This window comes from Emydura macquarii, unplaced genomic scaffold (genome assembly GCF_026122565.2).
Source record: "Emydura macquarii macquarii isolate MOO-44397 ecotype Brisbane River unplaced genomic scaffold, CSIRO-AGI_Emac_v2 contig_1713, whole genome shotgun sequence".
Lineage (NCBI taxonomy): Eukaryota > Metazoa > Chordata > Testudines > Chelidae > Emydura > Emydura macquarii.
In genome coordinates, this window is record NW_027131850.1 from 716262 (window position 1) to 733534 (window position 17273).

A 17273-nucleotide genomic window follows, 5' to 3' on the forward strand; every position below is an offset into this window, starting at 1 on the left:
TTGGCACCTGCCTCACTCCACACATGGCAGTGGTGCCCACCTTGTAACTTTTTGCTTAATGGTTAATGTGTTTATCTGGGATGTGGGAGAACCAGATTCAAATCCCACCTCTCTGCCTGAGGATGAAAGAGGATATGAACAGGGATCTCCCATCTCTCTCAGAAGGGCACATTAACCACTGAGCTATGGGCCAGTAAGAGAGTGAGTGACTGTAGCCTGTTGGTTACATGATGCACCTAGACAATAATGGTCCAGTATCCTGCTCCAATGGCTTGCTTTATGCGCAGTGGAACAGCTTTAACAGGAGAGACTGAGGCAATTGCACATCAGTTACAGCACTCTCCTGAGATGTAGGAAACCCCTGTTCAAATCCTTTCTTCCCCACAGGTGGGGGTAGGGGGATTGAACTCAGGTTCTCCCACTTCTCAGGCCAAGTGCACTAACCACTGGGCTAAAGTTATAAGATGGAATCATGGGGCCCCTTCACTGGTAGTGGGTGCCTCCTCTTGGCTGATCTAGGGATCAACTCATTCCAAGTCTAGCACCACCACCTATTTGCTTCATCTTAAGCTACATCTATACTAGAGACCTTACAGCAGCAAAGCAGTACTGCTGCACTGCTGTAAGGTCTCCTGTGTAGCCACTCTATGCCAGTGGGAGAGAGCTCTCTCGTTGGCATAATTCAACCATCCCTGATGAGTGGCAGCAGCTATGTTAGTGGAAGAGTGTCTCCCTCCAGTATAGTGCTATCCACATCAGTGCTTCTGTCAGTGAAACTTCTGTCACTCATGGGTGTGTTTTAACACCCCTGACAAAAGTTTTACTGACAAAAGTGTCAGTGTAGACATACAGGAAAATTTGTATTTTAGGCTATCTAGCTTAAACCACTCCGATTTGGAGGGGCAAAAAGTGGCCTTATGTTGTGAGAAGAATTCTCTCTCTCAGGCTGGGTCTACACTAGAAAATTAGGTCAGTTTAATTACATTCTCAGGGGTGTGCACAATCCACACTCTTAAGAAGTGTTAAGCCAAACAAAGTCCCTGTGTAGACGGTGCTAAGTCGACCAAAGAATTCTTCTGTTGATGTAGCTACTGCCCTTCAGGGAAGTGGATTATCTATACCAATGGGAGAACCCCTCCCACCAGCATAAGTAGTGTCTACATTGAAATGCTGCAGCTGCACAGCTGTGCCTCTGTAGCATTTTTGTGTCAACAAGCCCTTAGACTATCCAGATACAGTACTTTCCACCTGCTGCATTTCTGCTAAATGCTAATTTCTGCAGTGATGCTTTAAAAAAAAAAAAAAAAAAAAGTGGCTGATTGACTATTCAAAAATTCATCCACTATCCCAAGTTCAGAGGTAAGACAAATTTTATTGAGATTTGTATAATCCAGTTATTTTGATTGGTTATATTGCCCCAGTAATTGAATGAAATAGTTGAGAGTTTGGGTTTTTTTGTTTTTGAGTCAGAAAATAGCATTTGTATTTAATTTATAAATATAAATAGGGACTTAGTCAAATCTCTCAAAAGACTGAATTACTAATAGAACATTTTGAGGAAATCTTTCATTTATGGTCCAGTAACACTGGATGTTTGAGTAATCTTGTCTAATTTTACTGGAATTTAATTAATATAAAGAGAAAACATGATTGCTTGCTACAGATAACAAAGCTTCTATAGAAGGTATCTAGACAATTTTATTTTCATATTGCCAGAGGCCTAATTTGTGGCCATACTATTGCATTGTCTGACTCGAAACAGGAGTTTTGACTTTGCTCACTAGTTTTAAAACTTTGCGCAGAGGAGGATGACTCATTCGTAGGAACTCAGTTTTAATTTTGGAGGTTTTAATTGGATAGCAAAATCTAATTTTACAGGGTTTTTTTAAAAGCAGGTTTGGCTCAGTTCTTACATTAAATTATATTTTGGCACATAAAAAAAATTAGGCTCAGCATCTTGTATATTTTTTCATTAGTTTTAAGCATATTCCAGAAATAAATGTTTGAAGTTAAATGTCCAACTTCCCACCTGAAAAAAATGAAATACACAAGGGCTGCTTAGCAAAAATTAAGGCTGCATTTTCTGTGGATGGGTGTAAAAATGCAACACTTGGCTGCAGGTACTCCAAGGAACACCTGGTGAGGAGGAAAAGGATCCTGTGATTGTAATGACCATCAAAATGCCCTCTGTTTTGCCTCCACCCTCTTTCATAACTAAGGTTAAAGCAACATAAGTTAGAGATAGTCCATCATTAAAATAAATCACTTATAAAAATCACACAGTAAGTTTGGCCATCCCACTTTATGGCAGCTTTGAGAAAAGAATAGGCCCTTGCCAAGATGTCTGAAGAGGTCACTGACTTTGTTTCTCCAAGTGACAGCACAGCTAAATTACAGCTTGCTGTAGAAAGAGGAAATTTATAACTTGACATAGCACTGAAGCTTGTCACTGCCATCCCAGGCAGACAGACTTGCACTAGCAAGGCTCGTGACAGCATGCTAAAAATAAGCATAGATATTGCAGGTCCAGCAATGACTCAGGCTAGCCACCTCAGCTCAGATCCCACAGGGGTCAGGTAGCCTTGAGAACCCAAGTTACTGCCTAAGCCACCACATCCAAACTGTTATTTTTAGTGTGCTACTTTGAGCCCTGCTACCACAAGTCTGCCTACCCATGGTGTAAAGCTCACACCTAGCTGCACCAAAAAGACATGATGCTGCAGTCAAACTAGCTACGGGCACATCAGCATTGCCAAACTTCTTTCTAAGCAAGCTAGACACTTTACTCAGAGCAGAAGACTCTTTACTAGCAAGCATTTAAGAAGTGAGATACATTAGGTGAGTTAAGAGTACAGCAGAGATTCATTCTTTCATAAAGTAACTTCCCCACTCCACATTAGTGGTTGGGAGATACTTTATGCAATTAATTCAGTACACAAGTTCAGCCCACAGGGGCTATAGACAGTGTAAGTGATGGGCACTGTGAAGTAGGTACTTGGTCCTACTTTTTCCACATTTCCTGAAGGGTTGCATTAGCTCAATATAAGGGAAAACTAAAGCTACACTCACCTACTAACCCATCTCTCTCTCCCAGGAATGGTATTGCCATTCTACTATGCCTTGAATGTGTCCACCTACGTACGTGAGGAAACATCAAGTTACAGTGAAGGACCCAAGGCCTCTATAAACCTCCCTTGAACAAAAGGTGGAGGAAGTCATCCAAAGTGGAGGCAGTCAGATTAAAAGCATTCTTTGAGCTCAGGTGGAAAGCTTTCCAGGTTTGTTCATAACAGCATTGAGGGAATAGAGAATGTTACTTTGCAGAACTGGAAGGAGTACGAGTTGTTGCTACATGCAATGCAGGAGTAGTGCCAAGCTGTTTTTGACATGTGACATTGATGTGGCAATGTCTGAGAAGTCAGCCAAGAAAGCAGTTCTAGCTTCCAAAAAAAGATCTTACTAGGTCCTTTGGCCCCACTTTGCTTACTGGAATGCAACCAAGTGTTCTTTTGCCCTCTGTGGAGCTTAAGTCTTTAATTCCTCCCTGTTCATCCAGTTTTGTTTTGGCGTTGAGTGTTGGCGAGCTTGGACTCCATGGAGCTATCTAAGCTTTCAAATTGATTTTCATAAAGGTCTATATAAGACAACACCTTTATGTAGTTCCTATTGCTAGCATTTAGGCTGACAGCACTCCATTTTAGTGAAATGAAGTGTTGTGTCTACACTGAAGTTGTAGAGTCAGCATTACACCAGTTTGAGACCAACTAAATTAACATTATCATGATATGAAAGGCAAGCACAAGTTAATTTATTTATAGCAAAGATCTTGGGTTACAACAGGTCAGTCTTTGCCATCTTGAAGAGATACGGGATAAGTTATTGCATACATGTGCATTATAATTTAGCAGCTAGTCATTCAAAAAACATTTCCTTCCTATTGCTTTTTGGTTTAGTGTCTGAATTTATATATAAGTCACCTTTACAAAGTATTTACCACCACCTTTAAGTTAATGGTCTTTTATTGGAAAAAAGACTAGCATTTACAACTTGGAATGGACAGACTGTAATAGCTTGAACAGCGATGTTGATAGTTGTGCTGAAGTCCACAGGCTACTCCACCAGCTCCAAGTCATGGTACAGAAGGTTTTAAAAATAGGAGAGAGAGTCCAAAGATGCTCCCTTGGTGAAGGTTTCTTTTAAAAATTTTGTGAACGGTAACAGCCTGACACCCGTTTCACTATAGTGCAATGCAGACAATGTTAAACCAATATTTTAAACAGACATGCCACCAATAGTTAAGATCATTTTTGGAGCACAATGCTACATACAGTAGAACCAGTCAACCATTAGGGCATATTCTCTAAATTTTACCTTCTTGACCGTTTTTGCTGCATACCATCCTGAGGTATAAACCAATTTTAAAGTAAGCCAGCTATGACAATTTATTGTACAAATTGAACTAGAATCCACTGCTGGACAAAATAGTGGATTTTTAGGCTTCATTTTGTTTTGTTTTTTTAAATACAAATGTCTGACTGTGCTCAATTGTCAAGCTGCATGCACGAAAAACTGGCCAGCCCAAACAGTGTAATAGTCATTAGCAAATGGAACTTGGAGTTCACTAAGTGCTTCCTTTTTTTTTCCTTTTTTCTTTTTCTTTTTTTTTTTTTTTTTAAAGGTAGTACAGTTATTTATATTGTAAAATTGATGTTTAACTTGATCTTTTGGGGACAGGACCACCAACCATTACATGCAGTTTGTGGACAGAAGGTATTTTGACATTCAGTTTTGCTATACAGAAACAGAATGAATAAATGAACAATTTTTTTGCAAGAGGTAAGTAAAAGATTCAATTTGATTCTTCTAGAGGAAAAAAGGTGAAAGGAGGTCTCTTCATTTTGCGGTCATCATCTGTACGAATTCTGAAAAGACAAAGTCATGATGTTTTTTTATATCTTCAAAACAATTTTAAACTTCACAAGGACGTCTCTTAACTACACTTTGCATAAAAAACCTTCAGTGGATCTAAACAGAGTGCTCCTGATCAAGTCTTTTCACTCACTAATGTAGACAGTTCAGTGAATTGTTAGCATAATTCAAACTCCTAATTACCCAGTTTATATAAGAACCAACAAACTTTACTTAAGAGTTTAAGTGATTGCACAAACACAACAAGAGCCATCTTTTTCTACCTTCATAGTTCACTTGTCCATCTCCATCAATATCTGCTTCTCTGATCATTTCATCTACTTCTTCATCTGTTAGCTTTTCTCCTAAGTTTGTCATAACATGACGTAGTTCTGCTGCACTGATATAACCATTGCCATCCTGTGAGGAAAATAGTTGCATAGCATTGAAAATGACAATTCAGAAGATTGGAACACAGAGCCCAGCTGATATTGTTATATTCTAAATGCAGATCTCCAGTAATTGGCTTTGAACTTATTCTCCCAGGAGCCCTGAGGCATTATTGACCTAGTACCCCACCTGGAGACCTGATGCATTGTTCATCTTATCCAACCACAGAGAATGCTATAGACATGCCTTCTAAAGCATAGAGGATGGAAACATTACATAAGGAAGATTGTTCCAGAACAAAAGTGAAGTCTGCAATACTTATTTGGACCAGGTAAGTAGCCTTCGCATGCCTCAATATGTATTTTTGACATTATCATCCAGATAAGCACATACCTACATTTGAATCATATGAACTTGTTTGGAGTTTTGGTTCTTAGAAGTTCTGAATGCTCCTAGAGACTTTCTGAAAGTCTCCAGTGCCCTGGAGAAAAGAATGGTAATTTATCTTTTAATTTGGGTTTCTTTAATTTCAGTACATCAGCCCAGTGTGTGCAATAACTTAATTCCTCCTGCCAACAGAAGGGGAGAGCAGCAAGTTGACCTCTTGTAGCATTATATCTTCAACCAACTGAGGATTTGCCTAGATCTAGAGCAGTGGTTCCCAACCTGTGGTCCATAGACCTGTGGTGGTCCATGAGGCTACTGGTGGGGGGGTGGGAGGTCTGCAGAAAAGAAAAACAACATCCTCACCAAGAAAATGTACAGTTTCAAATAAAACTAGTAGCATGTGGTGGTCCGTGAAATGTTTGGAGGTTGAAAAGGGGTCAGCACACAAGAAGGTTGGGAACTGCTGATCTGGAGTACACAAAGCACACTGAGAAATCATCCCAACTCCACCTACAAGCTACAGTACAGAGCCCAGAATGGCAGAAAGTGACTTGAAGCTGGCCTTCTCCAGTGCTCCCATTACCTGAGCTAGTGGAGAGAAACTTCTATAGTTATGCCCTAGATTGGTTCTGGATTTGGGTAGTTAACTAGTTTAATAGCTATGGCCATCTTAAGGCTGTCCTGTTAAGTCTAGTGATGTGAAGATATCTGTAAAGATGTTAAGGAAACGATCTTACACAGTCATAGGGGGGAAACATGCCCTCTATCTAGTAGAGGGAAGAAGATGTTCTTGTGCTCATGTCTGTCCTTTGAGAAAATACAGAGCCTCTGCCTCTGGTAACAAGCTTCCCATAAGCAGCTTCAAACCCAGCAACCTGAACACGGAGGCGGTTAAGCTTCACTTCATCATACATATTAGAAGTTGAGCAGATGATCTCAATTTTATAGGAAGTCTTCATACAGGTGTGCAAAGCCCTCTCTGTGTTCAGGCACTTTGCTTACGTCATGAAGCTGGGGGAAGGGGGAATAGACATCTTTGATACTGAAATAAGTAACAAGTCTAATCATTCCCTTGTTCTGAGAAAAAGCCTACCAGGGATTTTGACATCTCCCCACCCCCTCCATCATCCCAGGCAAACAGTTTCATCAAGCCTGCTCTATAAATATCCAAAATAAGTTTTCTTCCTGCTGTTGGTAGAAGGACTTATACCCACCTTCCAGGCAAGCACAGGGCAATGCTGGGAGAAAGATGTTCAGCATTAAAAATTGTTCAAAAAGTCTGCAGCTTTGAATTCTAGCAGTACCTTGTCAAAGACTCTGAATGCCTCACGGATTTCTTCCTCGCTGTCAGTGTCCTTCATTTTTCTGGCCATCATAGTCAAGAATTCAGGGAAATCGATAGTGCCATTGCCTTAAAAAATAGAAGTGGAACTGTATTTTAGAGTCCCATCATTTCCTTGATACCAAAGCTGGCTTTGAAATGAGGAAAGGACAAGCAACATATGATCAAGTATTTAAGCAGCTACCCTCCATTTTTATACTTGAAAGCCTCTATAGTTCTAGAACTTTATAAATTGTCAACTTTAAGTCACTCTCTTCCCTAAATTACTAATATAGCATTTTTAGTTCCAGTTATGCTCAAGCAACCACTGAAAATATTGCAGTAATGAGGACTATTGTATGGACTGCTGCTTTCCCACCAGACCATACCCCAGAATCCATCAGTTCACCATCCTAGGTGATTAAGAGTCTGCTTCTACTGTGCCATGTTAGAGGAGGATTGTGTTAGTGAGACTCAGTCTCTCATTTTGACCCCCATTAGTGTACGCATTTATATTCACTTTGAATGCCAAGAAGTGAATAAGAGTGAGAACCGAGCTAAAGCCTAATCTGCTGGGATTTCATCTGGATCTCCAGAAGGAAAAAAGATTCCAGAGTGGATATTTAGCAGCAGAAACCTATACTAAATAAGACTTTAAACAACATGAATCACACAATTAAGGAATTATTATATGCTTGCTTGTAGTTAGAAAAATTTACAAACTTCTTGGAACTGGGGAGATTAGGTGATGAGCATCCAGGGGGAGGTGCAATGTTTTAGTACTTCTCAGAAGGCCAGACCTGGGTGGCCTAATAAGAAATCCTCTTCCACTCCAAAGTCATCCTCCCCACAGTGATTTTTTTCCATATTAATTGTGGCAGGTGATCCCTAGCACTACATCCCTACTTCATGAAAACTTTGGAAGTTGTATACTAAGAATGCTATCAATTAAAGGTAAGTGAGAAGATGTGTAGTAAAGTGCAAACAGACAATCTGAAGTCCAGTGGAGGCTACATCTTGGTTGTAGAACTATACTTGACCATGTTCATTTACCATTAAAAGTGGTTTAATATGATCAGAAATATACCTTGTGATGCTGGCAAAGCAGGTGCCAGCTCATGTTAAGGTGTTCATGCCTCACTTGAATACTGGCAAATGCATAGCTGGGATCAGTCTGGTTCTCGTGTGTGTCAGTATTGTTAAAAATAAGTACCAGAGTTAGAAAAATGTGCTTAGCATTTAACGCATGCAGCAACTTAAAAGCAGTCAAAGTCTAATCTCACTTATAATATCTGTATCATATTAGAAGGTAATATTTGAGCACTTGCATTGTGAGAGTCTAACTGTGTAAGGCACCAGACAGGAGAGAAACGTTAACTAGCGTGAAATGCTAGCCTCCAATAGAAGGCGTTTATCATGCCCAGCAAGGAAGGCCCATTGACACCAGATGAACTATTGTGGAATATCAAAAGAGGACAAGAAACTTTGCTGATTGCTCATTTGCATAATTCCTGTTCATCATGGGGAGAATTTCTCCCATCAGATGAGTTTTAGTTCAAAGCACAAGGGGGAAAAAGGAATAAAAATCCCTAACAAGGAGGGCTTGTTATGCTTGCTATGCTGCTTGGATTCAGAGGGGCAAAGATTACTAGGCATAAGCAAAAGATCCCCTGTGCTTAGCCTGAGTTAGCCCTAAAGGACATTATTTTTTAAACTTAAGATTGGAACTCTATTTGTGTGCATGTACTTGCCTTAACTTTGTAAATTACTCATTTCCTTTTTAATACGTCTTTAGAGAGTTTATTATAGGATTGACTACAAGCATTGTCTTTGGCGTGAGATCTTACTGCAACTCAGTTGCATCTTAATGACTGGTTCTTTGGGACCAGGAGTAACCTGAATATTGTTGTTATCTTTGGTGTAAGGGACCATCTATCATAAAGGTAAGCTTACCTGGGTGACAAGACCAATCAGAGTACCCAAAACTACTATCCATGACTCCATGTTAAGACTGTTCCAGTGCCTGAGGAGTTTAGATTTCACCAACCAGTTATCAGGCGTAAGTATAGAATTCACAATCAGTCTAGGGTTTGTGCCCTGTTTCATAACAGCCTGCCCTGAGTTTGTCTTGTGCCATGGCAGGATAGCTTGACACATCTACTAGATCAAGGTTTGCACTCATGTTTTATTAGCCTTGTTGCTGTTTTAACAGTTTCCAATCTAATTTTGTGTTCAAGAATTCCTGTAGAGGTCCAATAATATATAGACATGATACTGATTTTGACACTTACTTTTAAGTCACAGAACAAAAAAAAAAAAAAAAAAAAAAGTTACCCATTTTTAATTCTTGGAAGATTCTTAATGGTTGGCCCAATCTGTCAATAAAGTTGACTGCCACCCCCAAAAGTTAAAAGTTTGGAATTTACTTGATGTCCTATAAATCCTCTGCATTGGACACTTTCATCTTGCTACAAAGTATAGCACAAATTAAATTTAAGGAAAAGGATAGCATATGCTCACTATATTTGAGCCCCAGCTTCAGATTCATTCAATTTTCAGACTAGATTTCATGACACTTAATAGAAGAATTAGACATGCCACTAATAATTACACAAGTGTAGTGATTCAACAAGAATTGGAAGGCAGTTTGACACTTGTGTCCTAAACAATTTGCAAGTAATTGTATCCTGCACTTCAGAAGTAGCTGGTTTTGATGGAGAGTGTCTTCACGAAGTTCACATAATCACTTCCTCTTTCAATACACTTTACACCCTTTTCAGAGGCACTAAGAATTTGCTATTATACTGGTAACACCACATTTAGTTAAAATTTTCCTCCTGTGACAAAACCACTATGAAGCACCTTCTTTTTGCATGCCCAGTAATCTGAAGCAAGTTTTGAATGCAATCCTGGTGTTACCCTTCTGGCATTCATTTACCCAAGCCAATCTCTAAGAGAAGACTTCCCCACTTTTGCAAGATAACAGCCTCCTATCAGTCTACTAAACAAAGTCTGTCTCCAGGTTTTATTCATAACTCCTAATCCAGTTTAGCAGAAGAGTCAGTTTTTACTATAGTACCAATACAAGTGTTTGTATTAAAAAAACAACATTAGTTTAGCTACTGAGACCAATATCGGATGGGTAAGGTGAATAGATATTGGAAAGCTACTTCATATTCCAGTGGAACTGTAGCAGCAATTCAGGAGGTGAAAAAAGCCAAGTGATGCAGAGGGAAACTGAACACTGGAAAGAAGCAGTGAGTGGGACACAGATGCAGAAACCCTTATTAGTATTATCTTTTGACTCTGACTATCCCATATTTACATACCTATTGGTATATTTACATACCTAATGGCAATGACTACGTTCATATTAAATTTAATAAATCAAATGGTTGTTTTATGTAGAGGACAAGTAGAAAATCTCCACTGCTTTTGACCAGATTTTACTATATTACTGTGAAAGGAGAAAGAGGAACTTCAGAGAGGCTGCTGTATCCAGTTCAAACCCAAGCTTGTAGGATGCGCACACTGACTGAAACACTGCCAGCTGCATCTTCCCCACACTTACCATCAGCATCTACCTCGTTGATCATATCCTGTAATTCTGCTTCTGTTGGGTTTTGACCCAGTGACCTCATGACAGTCCCAAGCTCTTTTGTTGTGATGGTACCATCACCATCTTTGTCAAATAGGGAGAAGGCTTCCTTGAACTCTGAAGACAGAAACAGCTCCATCATTAAGTACTATGACCACTACCAAAAACAGTACCAAAATAATACTTTTAGTGACAGAAGACCGATCCCAATGTCCATGCCATAAGATTTAAAAATGCACGTGCTGCATTTTGTACTAGAAGATTAGTGTTTTAAATACTTTAGACTTGTATTTTCTGACAAATGTATTACATGTGCAAGCCACTGCCCTCTAACCACTCACCAGCCTGTCCGTTACATAAGGCTGTGCAGGTTTTGGTTTGGTAACACATGCTATCCTGTTTACGAGTTACCCAGTTGACTCAAGTCCACTTGTCTCCTCAATAGCAGTTATTTGTGGGGGAGTGAGTAATGAAGAACCCAGTGTTTCAAATATTTTGTGGACCATCCTCAGAGCAAAGATTAGAGAAACAATGGAGTTCGCCAGACATGTCGGACAGAAATAAACTTTGTCACTTATCAGTTATTTTTTAATTACTAAAATAATAGTCCATATCCATCCCAACAGAAGTAGTTAAATAGGCTCCCAAAAGTTTGGACCCAATGCTTTACCCTCTTAACCATTTCCTGTAATTTACAAAGGAAGTGTTAAGTTAGAGATGATTAAAGAGGGGAAGGAGGGAAAAAAAAGAGGAGGTTCCTTACATATGTTGCCAACACAAGAGAACTCTAAGTTTTAAAGATTCTATTGATTAGGCTTGTGAAAGCAAATAGTAGCAAGTAAAGTTGAGTGCACACAGGTCAGTTTCACTTTCAATCTCAGGAAAGAGACTAGTGTTGCAATATTTGGACTCCAAACTTTGGAAGTGATTATTTAGCTCTGTTTTGAATTAGAAGTATCTCCAGACTGTTTAAAAATCCAGCTATTAGATTTTTGTTTTTAAGGAAAGGTCACACCAGACCTAGGTTTTGGGCCTCAATTATCCCCCCCCCAAAAAAAAATTGTGTTCCTTCAGCTTCCTTAACATAAATTTCCCAAATGAAATAAGAGGGAAGAGCAATTATGTTCTAGAAATTTTAAAGACTTGATGCAGATTGCCTATATTGCTTGTAGACTGAGAGTCAAGCTGAGGAGAGGCTATCCAGCAATGTTTTAGAGATACTTTCTAACATTCAAAGGAGATTGGTGAGCCAAAAAACTATTTTCTTAAGTTAATATACTTACCAGCAATCTGTTCTTCAGTCAGCTGATCAGCCTACATGAAGAGTAGAAAGTTATTTTAGAACACCGTTTTCCTATAGCTTTGTCAAGCCATGAGATGTAATACAGACTTGGTAAGGAAGTTTAGTGTAATGTTACATTTATACAGCACCTTTCAACCCCAGAAATCCAAGAGTGCTTGATACACAGAAGAAGGATTCCACCCACCAATGGGGCACAGCAACAGCTAAGGCTCAGTGTAATAGCTAATGCTGCAAAGAGACACTATGGCATTCTTAACTTGTCCTAATATGTGTAGTCAGATCAAGTTTATGGAGAAATCCAATATGGCCAAGTCTATGGCACAAAGCAGAACCCCCTGCAATTACAGGGAGTGACACAGAGATGCTTGGTGACTACAGGTGTTTGGTATCCAGGCTGTGGATCTCATCTGAAAGGCACCATCTCCAGTAGTACACTGCCCCTAGCACTATGCAGTGGTATTGGTTCAGTAGTGAACCAGTGAGACGTGTGCCACCTAGTGATTCAACACAACCAAAGTGTTTCCTGGAGATATTCCATCACAATATTGACCTAGCAGAGTTCTTTTTAGTTGGTGATATGACAATACTATGACTGCAAGATTTAGACTATGCATGTTAACTTTTTTTTTGTACATCAACATTTAATTTGTTATGCCATTTAGCCAAAGTAACAGTTCCATTAGGCAGAGACGATACCATGCAATGAAATGTCTTCATTAAGCTACAATTTGTTAAGTTCAGACATTTACAAAACTTAAACACTGTATTGTGAGACCACCATTACATCTGAAATCAGCAGATGACTGCATTTGTGTTTTGTTGGGCCCACAATGGAACCAAACATATTCCTCTAACATAAGACATTTTGTCCTTCACTTCATTTTTCCTGGTTGAAAAGAGATCTTTAAAGCTTTCGCCATCCTCCACAGGTTCAAAGAAAAACTGTGTACACCCTCTATTTTCTTTAGAAAAAGGAATAAACGCACCTAATTGGTTTCAATATTTTTAGAGAATGGTGTGGTACTAGATTAATAATTTTTGGTTTCACACCTTGTGCTTTTAAACCCATTGTTTTAATAAAATCATTTTTACACCAAATTGAGAAACAAAAAAGTAACAAAGTTTAACTGATGAGTTAGGGAGGACACCAAGATGCTTATAATAGGAGACAACAATAACTAAGTCTGTTGCAGTTAACTGCAGTAATGTGGCTTTTTTTTTTTTTTTTTTTTTTTATGAAGAAACTGTATAAAATACTAGTGTGAAACAAGAAGCTGTATATTTGTTACACTCTGTGGAGCTCTGGAGAATAGGGATGAAAGGTTGTTATGTGTTTTAAACATTAATATATGCATCAAAGAACTTCCATCTGTAGTTAGACTACTTTTTCAGAGATTATAAAAAAAAATAAATAATGACTGAAGGAATTATTTGTGCTGAATTACTTAATTGGGGCCTCACATGGACAAAGCTTTAGTTTGTGTGTTTTAAGAATGTATTAAAACAATAAGCATAAAGGGTTTGTGACCAGGGCCCATTTGGTATTACTCCACCCTCTTCCCAGCAAACAAATTCTGTGTTAAGTGAGTGAAACAGACAAAGTCATTTACATAGCATGACAGATCAGAGCAGTGCCCTGCAGAACAGGAAATAGAGCCACACCTCAACAGCGAGAAACTCAGATCCACAGCACCAGTCTGAAGCCCCTACAATCTGTAATTTACAATATTCTGATCTTCAAGCAGCATTTATGTTTATTTTTTAAAAGTTGGCCTTGCACAGCACCCGGTTTTCCCTCCCAGGCAACAGGCACAAACATGGTCTGATCACCCTAGCTACCAGGGCAAAGGTACCTAACACCAGAGAAATCACCCCACCCAGCCAAGTAATAAAATCCTGTCCCCGTGATGTCAGCCTTCCCCTGACAGAAAGGGAGAAGTGGAGGGGGTGGCTGGGGAACACCCAGCATGGCCCATAATCACATTTGGCAATCTACAGCCCAGCTTTCATTGCTCCTACAGAAAGCAAAAGCTGCAGAGAGGACAGAATCTCAATCCTTCCTCTTCCCTAGTGTCATGAAGAGTCCAGGGTTACAGTCCTGCACCTGACATTCAGAGGAGACCCAACAGAGACAGACCCCACAGCCTACTGTCTATGCACAAGCAAGGCACTTTTAGAGTAGGCAGTGATAGCGCAGATGTTAAAATCCAGGACTGGGTGAAAGAAAACGCAAGTAAGGCGAGCACCTCTTCTCCTTAGGATGACCAGACGGCCCGACTGTATAAGGGCAGTCCTGATATTTGAGGCTTTTTCTTACATGGGCGCCCTATTACCCAGTCCCAATTTTTCACACTTGTGAGCTGGTCACCCTACTTCTCCTAGAGCGCAACAGGCGCCTCTCCTTCCCAAGCCATAGGATCAGCAGCCACCCACTGCTGCAGTGCACCCGCCCCCCCAGCACTCCTCGCCTTTGTCCTACATCCCCTCCTTAATTCAGCTGTCGAATCGCCCTGCCAGCCGCAGCCGCCTGCCCATCCGCTTCAGCTCCCAGTTCCCCCCGAAACCCCTGATGCAGGGAGGGAGGCAAGCAGCTCCTCCTCACGAGCCACCCGTTCCCATGCGCATCTAGTGTCTGTCTGCGGCGAGGAAGCCAGCCCCCTCCGGAAAGATAAAGACTCCAGTGTTGCAGCTGCTGGTCTCCACCCACCAACCCCAGCAGGCAGAAACTGGAAAGTTTCTAATGGAAACGACGCACACTGCGGCCCTGTCACCCTCCTGGGGCTGGCGAGGAAGAGGAGGAGACATGATGTAATGCAGCCTGCCAAGGATTCTGGCGTTGCTGCGTTTGAGGATTGGGGGGCAAGAGCGCAGCAGCTGCAGAGCCCTCGCCTCCCCCACCCCCGCCACCCTGCGCAGTGCAGCTAGGGCTGAGACTGGGATCGTCACCTTTCCCCCCCCCCAGTGCCCCCCGCCCCGCCATGGAGGGATGGGGGCCAAGCCCCGCCGGCTCCTGCTCCCCCCACCGCCGGGCTCCCCGCGTCCCCTAAGGAGAATACCCACGTCCGGTGCCCGCCGCCGCCTCCCCATCGTTGCCCCAGCCCTTCCACTCCCCCCTGCAGCTCGGGGAGGACAGCAGCATCCCAGCCAGCCCCGTGCCGCGCCGGCATCGCCAGCTGCTCGGGGGCAGCGGGACCAGCCCTGGGCAAGGGGAGGGCAGCGCACTTCCTAACCAGCGGTGCCAGGGCGGGCGGAGAAGCCGGAGCCTCCCAGCCCATCGCCGCGCTGCGGGAGAGGCGCCGTCCAGCCCCCGAAAAGAGCCCAGGCGCGGAGCGATGCAAGGGACAGCGGCCACGCAGCACCCGGGAAGAGCCCGGGGACGGCGGGCTCCGAGCGAGCCCAGCTGCCCACTCTCGCCCCACACGGGCAGCAGGGCAGGAGAGCGGCAGCCCCCGCCGCTTCCCCACCCCGCAGCCGAGGCCCAGGAGGAGGAAGACGGGCTGCCGCTGCGGAGCCAGCCTAGCGGCCAGCCGACTCCCACCGCACCGCACCGCACCAGCCCCCCGAGGGTGGGCGAAGCCAAGGAAGACGGGCTTCAAACCCAACGCCGCGCGGCTGCCCCGGCTCCTCGCTGCAGCCGCCAGACAACCATCTCCACCGCGATGGCAAATCCAGATGCGTCCGTGCGCGGGCCCCTCGCCCCCTGCTCCACAGACAGGCAGCCCTCCCAGCCGCTGCTGGGGCACCCCAGCTACCTACCATTGCGTGGGGGTGGTTGGGTTGCGGTTGCTGCACCGGCTGCTCGTGCAAAGGAGCGGGAGCTGCTGCAGCTGCTACCTCCTCTGAGCAGCTCCCCCCTGACAGATGCTGTTGGTGTGCGGCTGCTGCGCTGCTGCTCTGCACCTCCCTGCTATATATGTAGGGCTGTATCCCTCCGCGAGAGCAGCGCCTCTCTCTCTCTCCTCCCAGCCAGCCTCTGCCTGTGTGAGAGTGACTGCAGCGGGCAGCCCTGCCCCCATGCTCAGCCCCTCCCCACCAGGCTCACTCCCCTCTGCCAGCCCAGCTGGCAGCGGGGAAGAGGCTTTACCTCTGCCCAGCAGGCGCTGTGGAGGGACAGCGGCGCACACTGCCTGCTGGGCTGCAGCACAAGCTTAGCAGGGGTTAGGCATTGATTGCCCTGGTTTAACTCACATACACAATAATCTTTCACCAGGGCTGCCCCTGGGCATTTGAGGGCCCTGGGATGGCAGCTGCCTAACTACCCACACCCCCAGTTCTCAGAGGCCCTACAGTGGAAGCAGCGATAAGAGCCACATACTTGACATATTATACAGGTGGTAGCAAAGAATGAATGGGCGGGAGGATGAAAGAGTTTTCACAATCCTGGGAAGACGGTGAAGTCCTCTATTTAATGCTCATAGGGGCATGTGACACCCATTCAACCTTTTCTTTGTGCCATGCTGTAAATTGGCTCTCAGCTGTTGTACTTATCCCTGTTTCCAATCTCACCAGTCTCCACTACAATAGTTTCAGAGAGAGAAAGGGCAGGATCCAAGAACACACTTGCCAATGCCTAGGTTTTAGCCATTTCCATCTATTCACCTGTACTCTAACTGAGTCAAAGTGTAGCAGGCAGGGAAAGAACTGCATAATTGTGTCACCTTTGAAATGCACTAAATAACACAAAGCAGTACATACCGTTAAAAAAATACCATACCTTCAAGATCCTCCTTCAAAGGCTTTATCCCTCCTCCCCCTCAAAAATTAGAACACCTGGAGAGGATTATAGGATTTAAAAAAAACCAAAAAAAAATCCAGCTGTCTGCCACTACTCCCCTCTGTCCAAGATGCAGGAAAAGGGAATTTAGGAGAGGGCTGACTGTCCAGATAGGAACTTATATTTGTCAAGTAAACTTTAAGAGATATTTGATGAAAAGGAGTCAGATGTGCCTGGAATTAGAAGTGGAAGGTAAAACTGGGGTGCAGGGAGTGGGGATGTCTAGGATTGCCTCTTTTCAAAATATTTTTTTGTCAAGAACCAACTAGATCACAATAAAATCCTGACCCAGAATCAGACTGTCTACTAACGATTTAGCACTAGAATCCCTTCCCCACAAAGGTCCATTGTCCTACAAATGAGAGGCATCGCCATTTTGTCCATGTCCTGATTCCAAAGTGCATGTCTTCTCTGCATTAGCCCTACATCTATTTTTTTGTTTTGTTTCCTAAGGTGGTATAAAATATCCGATAAATATTTTATATGCATTCACACTATGTATTCTCTACATGTATGGAGGTTTAAGAGTAGAGATAGGCCTAAATTAGGATGTAGGATTTTGGTTCCATTCATTAAAAGGGACCCTCAGGAT

The 17273-nt window shown here is 42.7% G+C and overlaps 1 protein-coding gene across 1 annotated transcript; it reads right to left on the reverse strand.

The window, feature by feature from the left end:
* Window positions 1-3786: 3786 nt before the first annotated feature.
* On the reverse strand, window positions 3787-15864 carry CALM1 (calmodulin 1). The gene is made up of 6 exons (XM_067556320.1): window positions 15664-15864; window positions 11888-11918; window positions 10578-10721; window positions 6990-7096; window positions 5193-5328; window positions 3787-4922 (listed from the first exon to the last, which is right to left on the reverse strand). Exons 1-6 carry the CDS (start codon window positions 15664-15666, stop codon window positions 4894-4896), a joined length of 450 nt encoding a protein of 149 aa, XP_067412421.1. The 5' UTR covers window positions 15667-15864; the 3' UTR covers window positions 3787-4893.
* Between the last annotated feature and the right edge of the window lie 1409 nt (window positions 15865-17273).